A 12,920-nucleotide genomic window follows, 5' to 3' on the forward strand; every position below is an offset into this window, starting at 1 on the left:
TTATTAATTCTTTCAAAGAACCAGCTCCTAGTTTCGTTGATTTGTTCTATTGGTTTTTTTGTTTCTATTTCATTGATTTCTGCTCTGATCTTGATGATTTCTCTTCTCCTACTGGGCTTAGGGTTTCTTTCTTGCTCTTTCTCCAGCTCCTTTAGGTGTAGGGTTAGGTTGTGTACCTGAGACCTTTCTTTTTTCTTGAGAAAGGCTTGTACCGCTATATATTTTCCTCTCAGGACTGCCTTTGTTATGTCCCACAGATTGTGAACCGTTGTATTTTCATTATCATTTGTTTCCATGATTTTTTTCAATTCTTCTTTAATTTCCCGGTTGACCCATTCATTCTTTAGAAGGATGCTGTTTAGTCTCCATGTATTTGGGTTCTTTCCAATTTTCCTTTTGTGGTTGAGTTCTAGCTTTAGAGCATTGTGGTCTGAAAATATGCAGGGAATGATCCCAATCTTTTGATACCGGTTGAGTCCTGATTTAGGACTGAGGATGTGATCTATTCTGGAGAATGTTCCATGTGCACTAGAGAAGAATGTGTATTCTGTTGCTTTGGGATGAAATGTTCTGAATATATCTGTGATGTCCATGTGGTCCAGTGTGTCGTTTAAGGCCTTTATTTCCTTGCTGATCTTTTGCTTGGATGATCTGTCCATTTCAGTGAGGGGAGTGTTAAAGTCCCCTACTATTATTGTATTATTGTTGATGTGTTTCTTTGATTTTGTTATTAATTGGTTTATATAGTTGGCTGCTCCCACGTTGGGGGCATAGATATTTAAAATTGTTAAATCTTCTTGTTGGACAGACCCTTTGAGTATGATATAGTGTCCTTCCTCATCTCTTATTATAGTCTTTGGCTTAAAATCTAATTGATGTGATATAAGGATTGCCACTCCTGCTTTCTTCTGATGTCCATTAGCATGGTAAATTCTTTTCCACCCCCTCACTTTAAATCTGGAGGTGTCTTCGGGCTTAAAATGAGTTTCTTGGAGGCAACATATAGATGGGCTTTGTTTTTTTATCCATTCTGATACCCTGTGTCTTTTGATTGGGGCATTTAGCCCATTAACATTCAGGGTAACTATTGAGAGATATGAATTTAGTGCCATTGTATTGCCTGTAAGGTGACTGTTACTGTATATGGTCTCTGTTTCTTTCTGATCTACCACTTGTAGGCTCTCTCTTTGCTTAGAGGACCCCTTTCAATATTTCCTGTAGAGCTGGTTTGGTGTTTGCCAATTCTTTCAATTTTTGTTTGTCCTGGAAGCTTTTAATCTCTCCTTCTATTTTCAATGATAGCCTAGCTGGATATAGTTTTCTTGGCTGCATGTTTTTCTCGTTTAGTGCTCTGAAAATATCATGCCAGCTCTTTCTGGCCTGCAAGGTCTCTGTGGATAAGTCAGCTGCCAATCTAATATTTTTACCATTGTATGTTACAGACCTCTTTTCCCGGGCTGCTTTCAGGATTTTTTTCTTTGTCACTGAGACTTGTAAATTTTACTATTAGGTGACGGGGTGTGGGCCTATTCTTATTTACTTTGAGGGGCGTTCTCTGAACCTCCTGAATTTTGATGCTCATTCCCTTTGCCATATTGGGGAAATTCTCCCCAATAATTCTCTCCAGTATACCTTCTGCTCCCCCTCTCTCTTTCTTCTTCTTCTGGAATCCCAATTATTCTAATGTTGTTTCGTCTTATGGTGTCACTTATCTCTCGAATTCTCCCCTCGTGGTCCAGTAGCTGTTTGCCCCTCTTTTGCTCAGCTTCTTTATTCTCTGTCATTTGGTCTTCTATATCACTAATTCTTTCTTCTGCCTCATTTATCCTAGCAGTGAGAGCCTCCATTTTTTATTGCACCTCATTAATAGCTTTTTTGATTTCAACTTGGTTAGATTTTAGTTCTTTTATTTCTCCAGAAAGGGCTTTTATATCTCTCGAGAGGGTTTCTCTAATATCTTCCATGCCTTTTTCAAGCCCGGCTAGAACCTTTAGAATTGTCATTCTGAACTCTAGATCTGACATATTACCAATGTCTGTATTGATTAGGTCCCTAGCCTTCAGTACTGCCTCTTGTTCTTTTTTTTTGTGGTGAATTTTTCCACCTTGTCATTTTGTCCAGATAATAGTATATGAAGGAGTAAGTAAAATACTAAAAGGGTGGCAACAACCCCTGGAAAATATGCTTTAACCAAATTAGAAGAGATCCCAAATCGTGAGGGGGGAGAAAGGGGATAAAAAGAGGTTCAAAAAGGAAGAAAGAAAAAAAAAGAAAAAAAAAAAAAAAGAAAAGAAAAGGATTAAAAAAAAGAAAACAAATAAAAAAATATAAAAAAGAAAAAATATATATTAGATAAACTAGTTAAAAAACGTTAAAAAAGAAAAAGGTAAAAGTTAAAAAAAAATTTTACCAGAAGGCGAGAAAAAAAACAAAAAATGAAAAAGAAAAAAATTAAATTAACTGCAAGACTAAAAAAATCACAGGGTAAAAGCCATGGGTTCCGTGCTTTGCTTTCTCCTCCTCTGGAATTCTGCTGCTCTCCCTGGTATTGAAACCGCACTCCTTTTAGGTGAACTTGGTCTCGGCTGGATTTCTTGTTGATCTTCTGGGGGAGGGGCCTGTTGTAGTGATTCTCAAGTGTCTGCCCCAGGCGGAATTGTACCGCCCTTATCAGGGGCCGGGGTGAGTAATCCGCTCGGGTTTGCTCCAGGAGCTTTTGTTCCCTGAGCGCTTTCCGTAGAGTTCCAGAGGACGGGAATACAAATGGCGGCCTCCTGGTCTCCGGCCCGGAGGAGCCGAGAGCCCAGGGCCGCACTCCTCAGTGTGCGCTCAGAGAACCACGCCCAGTTACTCCCGTCTGCCTGACCTCCGGCCGCACTCCGAGCTCACTGAGCCTGCGACCGGTTCAAGGTAACACCGAGCTGTGAGCTTACTGTCGGCTCTGTCTCTGTAGCCGGCTTTCCCGTTCCAATACCCGCAAGCTCTGCGACACTCAGACACCCCCGATCCTTCTGTGACCCTGCGGGACCTGAGGCCACGCTGACCCCGCGTGGGCTTCGCCCCGGTTTAGCCTCTGGAGCGATGTCCCTCAGCGGAACAGACTTTTAAAAGTCCTGATTTTGTGCACGGTTGCTCCGCCGCTTGCCGGGAGCCGGCCCCTCCCCCCGGGGTCTATCTTCCCATCGCTTTGGATTCACTTCTCCGCCGGTCCTACCTTTCAGAAAGTGGTTGTTTTTCTGTTTCCAGAATTGCTGTTCTTCTTCTGTTTGATCTGCCGATGGATTTTCAGGTGTTTGCAATCTTTAGTAAGCTATCTAGCTGATCTCCGGCTAGCTGAAGTAGTCTCAGCCTGCTACTTCTCCGCAGTCTTGACTCCTCCCCCTGGAAGTGGGTTTTTTTTTTTTTTTTTTAAGATTTTATTCATTTATTTGACAGAGAGAGAAATCACAAGTAGGTGGAGAGTCAGGCAGAGAGAGAGAGAGAAGCAGGCTCCTGCTGAGCAAAGAGCCCGATGCGGGGCTCGATCCCAGGACACTGAGATCATGACCTGAGCCGAAGGCAGCGGCTTAATCCACTGAGCCACCCAGGCGCCCCTGGAAGTGGGTTTTTAATGTCAACTTTTGTTTATGCCAATTGCGCAAGTGTGGGGCTCTCAGTAATACACTGCATCATATAACTTCCCCATCTTTTATGTAAAAAATGGTTAAATATCAGCAATGTCCTATTGTGCAACTGAACAGATACTGAATAGATACTGAATAAATATTTGTTCATTAGAATGGAAGAGACTATACAGATCATTTTATAAAAGTTTCGAGATGGTGTCTAGAAAATGCAGACACACAATAAACTAATTAATTACAAAACACTCCCATCAAAACCAAAGAATTTCTCAATTAACACAGGAGGTTTAAACAAGGAGGTACATAGGCACACATAAACACATCAAAAGTTCCTCCAAAACTGGATTGGTTTTGCTATGAACTTGAAAGTAAGCTTTTTGTACCAAATAATAAAGATGATGATGACCAGAAAAACCAACATTTATTTATTACCTATGTGCCTGGTTTGGTGCCAACTGCTTTATATACACTTTGCATTTATTCGCTACTACAAACCTCTGTGGGTAATTATTATTCCCATTTTATAGGTGAAAAGTTAAAAGAAAAGTGTTATTATCTGGGAGGAGAAAACGGTCTACTTTCTTGGAGATGCACTAAATTGAATAAAAAATTAAAAATCTTGACCATGTCATCAACATTACTTGAGTATATGTAGCTAGTATTTTGTAAGGATATTCTTTTAGTATCCCTTGCCCTTGGGCAAAGATTCTCATGCATAAGAATCACCTGGGGACCTCCCCCTTCACCCCAAATTTGGATCCTATGGGTCTTTACTCCTCAAAGTGTGGTCTTTACGACAGCGTTATTGTTGTGGTCTGGGGGCTTATTAGAAATGCATGATCTCAAGCCTCACTCCTGAAGACATCAGGACCTTAGTATGACAAGATTCTCAGGTGTTTTCTATGCATATTAAAGTTGAGAAATGTGGCTTTAAGGACAGAACGTTTGAATTCTAAGGAGACTTCCAAGGTGATTTTGGTGAAGGGAATCAATGGTAAGATCAGACTTTATAAAACACTGCCCCAGGACATGATACCAAAAAACACAATTCACTGAAAACATCGCAGCCAGCAATTTGAGAAGCCAAGGGGTCACAGAGTCAAGACACAGAAGATGCACATGCACAACAGTTGCTGTTCTGAGGCTCTGGCTGGATCCAGGAATAAAACCGAGGCTACTGGCAGCCCTTCACCCAGTTTCCCATCCCAGCAGATGAAGGAGAGGGTATCCCTTACAGGAAGGGGAGTAGCTGGATGTCCTACTTCAGACACGAAGCTACTTTTAGACACTGAAACTGTATCTAAAAGACTTGTATGAACTTGGCATTGACTCCTTAATGTGTTTGAATTTAACTAAAAAAAAAATGATTTAAGTTATTTAGGACTGAGCCAAAGTGGTACTGCGGTAAGGTGCATGGTTTATTTTGTGGCTGCAAGGACCCCTGTGTATACTCCTAACTATGCCCAGAACATATGATCACATGGTAGATTAAGTAGTACTTCTGGAAATTTGGAGTGGCTCTGAAAGGCACATACTAGAAAACAGGGTGGGTAAGTATGCAGTAGGAATCCTACCATTAGGCACTCCAAATTTCTCCTCGCTGGCCTCCTGGAGTAGGAGTGTGGCAGGGGAGGGGCGAGCTTTAGGGGCCATCCCTGTTGTACCGCTAAGATAACAGCTACCACAAGGTGGAGCAAAGGCACAGAATTAGAATCACAGCTGTCTGTCTCCCAAACTCAGTTTACCCTGGCTTTCTGGATTTTAAGTCACAGGCATTCTCCATATTCAGCTTTGTGAAGCAATGTGGGCTCCTAAATATGGGAAAGATAAGGAGAACCTGAAAAAGAGAAAACTATGAAAGAATCAATTGACTTGTTAATCACAGCGCATGACTGGATCAGAAGAGATCCCTGGAGGGAAAACCATGAACCAGACATACACATTTCACTCTAGGTGAACCTGCCTCACAAGTTTAAAGAACCATAAATTCACAGCAAACAGAGTAGAAAATTGGGGAAACCCACTTTGGAGGGAAGCTGATAGGGGCTGGAATGCTGACCCAGCCAGGTCTTTACACATTTACTGGGCTTTCCAGTTTCTCGTCTATAAAATGAAGACAGTGGTATCAGCCTTTGTAGGGTTCTTGTAAGAACATATGTAAAATGCTTTGTTTAGTGAATGGGACCCAATATCCAAAAACAGTAAGATGGCGATTTACTAATATTAAAACATTAACATTCAAAAACATTTATCGATGGTTTATTGAACACGATGAAATCAAAGATGTTTAAGATACACTCTCTGGTTTTTATTTCTTTAATCTTTTTTAAAAGTTTTAATTATTTAAGTAATGTCTGCACCTAACATGGGGCTTGCACTCACTTCCTGGATAACAATTACAGGCTCTTCTGCCTGAGCCAGCTAGGGGCCCCGCCCCATGTCTCTGATTTTTAAATAGCTTTCTTTCAAAGAAGATTAAAACTGAGGTAATAAGCCAAAGATAACTTACATTCTCTGGGTATGTACAATAGTCTGGTGCTGCTATAAGCACTTTAAGGGATAATCTCTGTAAAAGCTTATCACATCCCCAGGAGCTAGGCATTAACCCCACTGTACAGGTGAAGGAACTGAGACCGGGAGAGGGGCTATAATTTGTATCAGCTCACTCGGGAAACTGCAGAGCTAGGATTCACTTCTAGATGTTCTGTCTTTGGGGCTTGTGGCTACCCCAGTAGCCGACAGTTCATTTCTAGGGGCTGCACTTTCTGCTGCCAAGTTGTACTTCTCAACTGCAAATATAAATTCCAGCAGCACCATGGAAGGATGATGTGGATCACGTTTATATTTGACTGCAGTTATCACCAAAATACGCTGCTTATCTCTGGTCTCTCTCTCCCCATGCCCAACCCGTCCTTTCACACTGCCAACAGTTGTCTTTATAAAACATATATGTGATCATGACACTTTTCTACTTAAAAGGTTCCCTGTTGTCTGCAGAACTGCATCCAAGAGCTCAGTACAGGAGGCCTCTCCCAGTTGGCCCTGACCTTCCTTCCCAGCCTCTCTGCTTTAGATATTCTGGCTCTTCACCCAACATTCTTACATAAGACAGTTCCACATGAAATTAGGGCAGTCAGGAGTTCCATAGTTAACCTCTTGTTTGGCAAAATGGAAAAAAAAATTAATTTTTAAAAAGATCTTTTTTAAAGTAATCTCTACACCCCTTTTGGGGCTTGAACCTACAACCCCAAAATCAAGAGTTGCATGCTGCACTGACTGAGGCAGCCAGGAGCTCCTTAAAAAAAATTTTTTTAATTAAAATTTAAAATGTACAATTAAAAACAACCTTCACGCACTGTCCGTTGAAACATAAATATATATTTAAACTTTCAATATGTTTTTCACCTCCCATGAGAGATCTGGTATTTTAGTAGAGGACATCTTGTAACTGTATTTCCAATTGCCCCAAAGTGTGATGTTCCTTCTTCCTTCTGGAACTCAACCCCTTCCCTCTCTGCTTACTAGTCATCTTTCAAATCCCGTTTAAATACCACTTCTCCCCAAAACGCTGGCAGCCCATTTTTTCCCTTCAGGGCTCCCCAAAGCCTCGCGTATTACTCTCTTAAAGCATTATTGTACTTTATTTACTTATTTATACAATAAACCTTCAGATCCTTTAAGGTAGGGACCAGGGACCTGATCTCTGAGTCCCTACATCTTAGCGTGGTGTTTGGCCCGCAGTGAGAACGTGAAAGTTTATCACTGGATATATCAATGAATGGTCAAAGTCTAAAGTCCATACTCTGTTCAGATCTTGCAAGGAAAACATTTGTATACTGGACACGCCTCTGAATAATCGCTTTGATAAACCAGGCCCACACTCTTGTTGGAAGCGATTGGAAAGGAGACATGAAAGGTCCCAGGCGGTACTTGGCGTCCCTCACAAAACTGGTGACCACCCCTTTTCCACCACTCTCGTTCCCGGGGCTACTTCTAGGAGGGGGGTTATATTGTATTCAAGATGGGTATTTTTTCTCCATCTCGACTGAAAAGCTTCACCGTCCTTTGATTTTTTTTTTTTTTTTTTTTTTTTTTTTTTTTTTTAAGCGCCAAGTCGTGCACAATTCAGTGAGCCTCCAGGTTCCCTACGGGGGTCCAAGATGACTCCCAGCCCTTCCTGCTGGAGAGCTCCAACTCTGGTTTCGTCCGACAGATTCTGGAAAAGGCCCCTCCAGAGCCCCCTCCCTCGGCCCAGGACGGCCCGGGTCGGGAAGGGGGTTTCCAGCTGCCGGGGCTGCGGTCCGGCGGCCGAACCCAGCCGAGCCCTGCTACCGCCGGGGGAGGCGCGGGGGGGCGTCGCCCAGGGCCGCCCCGGCTCGGCGCGCGGGGCGGGGCCGCGGGTGGCGGCGAGAGGCATCCATCTTCCCCGGCCAGCCGGCGTCTCCTCACCGAGCGGGGCGGGGTCGAGAGCGAAGGGTACGGGCACCGCCCCTCCCGCGAGCTCCGCTCCTCTTCGCCGAGTCCCGAGCGGCAGGTGAGGCCGCCGCCCGCCGCTTGCTCTCTGGGCGCGGGGAGCCGCGGGCCGTGAGCGCGCGGGCAACTTTGCGGCCGCCGGGGGCGCGGCTCCTCCCGGTGCGCGTGCGAGTGTGCAGGGCAGCGGCGGCCTCCTGGGGGCAGCAGCGGAGAGCGGGACGAGGAGAAAGAGGCAGCTCCGGCGCCCCGTGGCCCAGGAGGCAGAGGCCCCTCGCGGCGCCGGCTGTCGAGACCTAAACTCCGCCGGGGCTGCACCCAGGACGCGTTCGAACGGCGCAGCGGCCGCCTTCCCGGCCAGCAGCGGGGACGCGCTCTAGGATTACGTTTCCTTTCGCCTGCCCGGGAGCTGGCAGCCGCCTTTGCCGACGGGGGAGCGGCGGCCGCGGCAGCAGCATCCCGGCCCGGGTGGGACCCCCCGAGCGCCGAAGCCGGCGGCGGGAGCAGGAAGGGAGGGTCGCGGCGCCCGCCCTCCACGGCCGGCCCTGCCCCGAGCGCCGGGTGCGGGTTTCTAACAATGGTGCGGAGCGCCGGCGCGAAGCCCGCGTCCGCCCCGCGGCCGTAGAGGAAGTGGCCGGCTCCGGGTGGGGTGGGCAGGGAGACGCCCCCCGCCGCTCGCTCGAAGGAGTTTGCCTGCGCGCCGGGCCTCTCCGGCCCCGAGCCCGGCTCCCCGCCGGATCACCGACGGCAGTCGAACCGGAGAGTATGGTGCCAGCGCCCGGCTTAATCTAGTCTCCGGCTCGCTGCTTCTTTCCGCCTCCTCGTCTTCCTCCTCCTTTACCTCCTGTCGGAGCTGCCTCTGGGTTCCCGGTGTGTGGGAGTACAACTCTCTGCCTCTCCAAGGAGACCGGTTTGTGACAGCCTAACAGAACTTGCCCATTGAAAGCAAACCCAGAACAGCTGGATAATGTCCACTCCGAGCAGATTCAAAAAGGACAAAGAGATCATAGCCGAGTATGAAAGTCAAGTCAAAGGTAAGGATGGGAGCGGCTGCCTTGCTCCTTTTGTGTGCTTTCTTGTCATTGTGCTCGAGGAGGAGTTGCCTTTCTAACTTGGTGTCTGCGTTGGAGGAAGGCGCTGAGGGACAGCCAGAGTCTCTGGTCGAGCCACCCCAGGGTTCGTCCAAGCCAGTTCTCCTCCCAGTCCCAGTCCCAGTCTCGTCAAGCCCACAGGGAGCTGGAAACCAGGTGGCTTTTCCTGGCTGCCAGAGCGCACCTCCACCAGAGAGAGAACTGGCTTTAACTCAGCCACCTTCAGCCGGGCTGCCGGGCAACTTACAGGGGAGGCAGGCAGCAGCAGTGGTTCCTGCCCAGTTCTCCTCTTCCTCCTCCTTATGATTCTTTTTAACTGATATCTTTGTCACCACACACACACACACACACACACACACACTTAATATTTTAAGCAGCCGTCTTTCTGAAGTCTGGACTCCAAGTGGTCTAGAGCTTCATCGACTGCCGATGATATTAGACATTTACACTATTCACCATTTATCAGGGTGAGTCCGCCCTTTATAAAACAGCTCCCTGAAAGCCTGGCAGTTAAACCAAGCAGGGACTGGTGGAATCTGACTCCTCCTTTATAATGGGCCAGAATTCAGTGCCATCTTTCACCCTCACATGGGAATATCGCTTTATCGTTTGCGGAAAGCTACTTCCATGTAAACTGGTTTGAATATTTAAGTAATAGTTTCAGTCCATTTACATTGTCAAGTCATGAAGGAACCTAATTAATGTTGATTAAACATTTTTCCCTAATGTGCCTTGTGGTTTAAAAAATATGTTTTCTCTCTAGTACAAGTATTTTGTAGTACTGTCAAAGTGGTTGTGTTTTTGTGGTATTTTTTTGGTTTTGTTTTTCCTCTTCTGTGGTCTCTCCTGGGTGGTTTACCCTATTGAGACAATGGATGGAGTGTTGAGATTGCTGTTCTTGGGAATATTCAATGCAAAGTTCATAACAATTGCTGTGTGGACACCTGTGTTTTTGCAGATACAGTTTTATAAAAGGGCTGCTGAGGGAGGCATTCCTTACTTGCCTTGGGAAAGGCAGGAGCAGCCTCAGTGCTCTTTTGTGTGGTCAAGTTGTGAAAACACCTGGAGTCCTGAGAGGACCTGGAGGGGGACCCTCCATCACCCGAGGGTGAATTTGGACCAACTCATCATGGCCACAGATGTAATGTACAAGCCTGGGGACTCATGTTTCTTTAGGCTAACCCTGATAATGGATTTGAGCTCAGCGTTGTTCAAGAAATGATTTATAACTGCTTGTAATTAATATAAATTATATTTATAGGAACTGGTTATATTGATATGAAAGTTATATTAGCTGAGAAGTAATTATTTCCTTAGTGACAGGCAAACTTTTTAAGAAGCAGAATCTTTCTTAATGAGTGCAACACAGCCTGAAACCTTTCATTCTAAGTGGGACTCCTAGTCACCATTCCTTGTGCAGGTTTTCCACATGGCTCTTTGTGGTAGATCTTTGAGGGATGGCAGTCTGGCTTTCTTGCTGCCTGGAGTGATGACTGGCAGAATGCCCTTTTAAGTATTGGCTTCATTATTTCTGCTCCAAAGTCATTTGTTCATGATCAGGTCCTTATATGAAAAATAGTCTCATGATTAATTTCTTTCAGAGAGTGAATTCTATTATTATATGACTACTGATATGCTTGAGATAAAAGGCCCTCTATGTTAAAAAGAAATCAATAAAATGGGATGTATTGCAACGTTTAAAATGTGTCTATCAAATCCAATCCAAGAAAAAATTATGAACATGGTGAGGATTATTTTTGGAACAAATTCTGTCCCATAGAAAGTGATCTTCTCTGTTCTCTTCAACCTTCCTCATTCACACATACCCCAGTCTTCAGGCTGCTTTCTGACTCTTTCCTAACCTGACCTGCTCTGCTCATCAGGACCTGTATCCAGACTTTATCTATTTCCACCTATTCTGTTTCAAACCCAGGTCATTATATCCATATGCAATTACGGGAATAGGGTAATACAAGGGAGTTGGGTCATGCACACCTCTTCAGTGGCCCCAATTCACCTGTACTTCTGAGCAAAATCAAGAAACGAGTGGGAGAAAAATGACAGTGACCTAGTGCATGAGGCCAAGCCATTCTGCACAGTGGGAGTAGGTTCCTTTGTAAGGATGAGAAATGCAGCACTCTGGTTTTCTGTTTTATTTGCTGAGTCCCTCTGCAAGGGTGAGCCCTTTACCCTAGCAGAGTGCTAGTCCACTGTTTAAAGGTATGTGGTTTTGGAACAACCACCTCTTTTAATTCCAGCCAACTATTTCATCTGTTGATAAACAAAAGAAATGTGGTCTATTCAATTGCTAAAGGAAAACTTGGCTGGGCTGGACTCAGAAGAGAAGACATAGATCTGTTCCCAGTGAATAAAGCCACATGTGTTGGAGTCTCTAGGTGACTTTGGCGTATGGGTGATTTCAAGAGTCATTTTTGATTATGTGTACTTTTTTTTTTAACCTTCTGACTTAGAACTTTATACTCTGGAGTATTGTTCTTTCTTTTTCTCTCCCATTTCCCTGATACCAGTTGTACGAATCTCAGAATTTCTGAGATAATGGTTTTATCTAAAGAAATGACTCCAGGTGTGAGATTTTGGCACTGTGGCTGCCTATACATGTTTTGGGAACAAACTTCATGGAGCTATTCTCAACTGTGAAAAGAGACATCATAGGTGACAATGTGTAATTTTTTTTTTTTTTAAAGATTTTATTTATTTATTTGACAGAGAGAGATCACAAGTAGGCAGAGAGGCAGGCAGAGAGAGAGAGAGAGAGAGAGAGGAGGAAGCAGGCTCCCCGCTGAGCAGAGAGCCCGATATGGGACTCGATCCCAGGATCCTGAGATCATGACCCGAGCCGAAGGCAGTGGCCTAACCCACTGAGCCACCCAGGCGCCCGACAATGTGTAATTTTTATGTGTGAAACTATAGGTACATCTAGTTAGATACATCACGTTGAGTAAGTCACATAGCTTCTCTCTGGCTTTTGGTTTTCTTATAAGATGAAGAGTTTGGATTCTTGGTTCTAATGATCTTTGAGTCTGATTGAAGATGTTATGTCCATTCATATTAATAACTTAGTAAAATTTTCAGGTTTTTTGCATTTTCTTTCAGCTACCCTGTTATGGGGGAAATTATTTTTGGTTTCACTTTTTTTTTAAATAATGAATTTACAAACACTGTTTATTATTTGAGTTCTCAGAAAATTAAAATGTAATGCAATAGGGAATAGAGAAAAATAACAAAACCATGTTCAGAAAACTATAGAGCACAATTATAAGAGGGGATAGAATTATGAATTCTACAAGTTCTCAAGGAATAGATGTGTTTAAATCAGAGACAGAAGGACCTCAAGCAGTAATTTAAAAGGAGTGTGCTAGCTAGGAGAAGAAAGACTATTGCATGCATTGTGTTAGTCAACCTCCCAAAGATTTAGAATCCAGAGAAGTCAATCTCTTGTTTGTGGGGGCTCTTAAGAAGACAGCTTGTCTGGAAAAGTATATGAAACACAAATCAGTTGACTCTGTTGCTTGTTAGCATCTCTGGCAAAAAGCTTAGTAGGGGAATAGATGGTAACAACTGGCTAACAGAAGGTTTGGAGATTTTCTGGATTTTAGTATTCTATGCAATTTTCGAATTCTGCAGCTATAGTATTGTGGCACACATATAAAAAATACTGCTTCCCATATGGGAACTGAAAGAATCAGGAGACACATTTTGTGAAGTGGAACTCATG

The 12,920-nt window shown here is 44.5% G+C and overlaps 1 protein-coding gene across 3 annotated transcripts in view; it reads left to right on the top strand.

Moving 5' to 3' along the window:
• Positions 1–8,664: 8,664 nt before the first annotated feature.
• Positions 8,665–12,920, top strand: part of SRGAP1 (SLIT-ROBO Rho GTPase activating protein 1) — a 272,898-nt gene continuing 268,642 nt past the window's right edge. For all 3 annotated transcript variants that reach the window (XR_009356614.1, XM_059184738.1, XM_059184740.1), the window contains exon 1: positions 8,665–9,127. Coding sequence is in view for 2 of the 3 variants with exons in the window: in XM_059184738.1 (XP_059040721.1) it covers positions 9,061–9,127 (67 nt within the window). In the remaining variant the exon portion in view is untranslated. The remainder of the gene's footprint in view (positions 9,128–12,920) is intronic.

The sequence above is a fragment of the Mustela lutreola genome, chromosome 8, assembly GCF_030435805.1.
Source record: "Mustela lutreola isolate mMusLut2 chromosome 8, mMusLut2.pri, whole genome shotgun sequence".
Taxonomy (NCBI): domain Eukaryota; kingdom Metazoa; phylum Chordata; class Mammalia; order Carnivora; family Mustelidae; genus Mustela; species Mustela lutreola.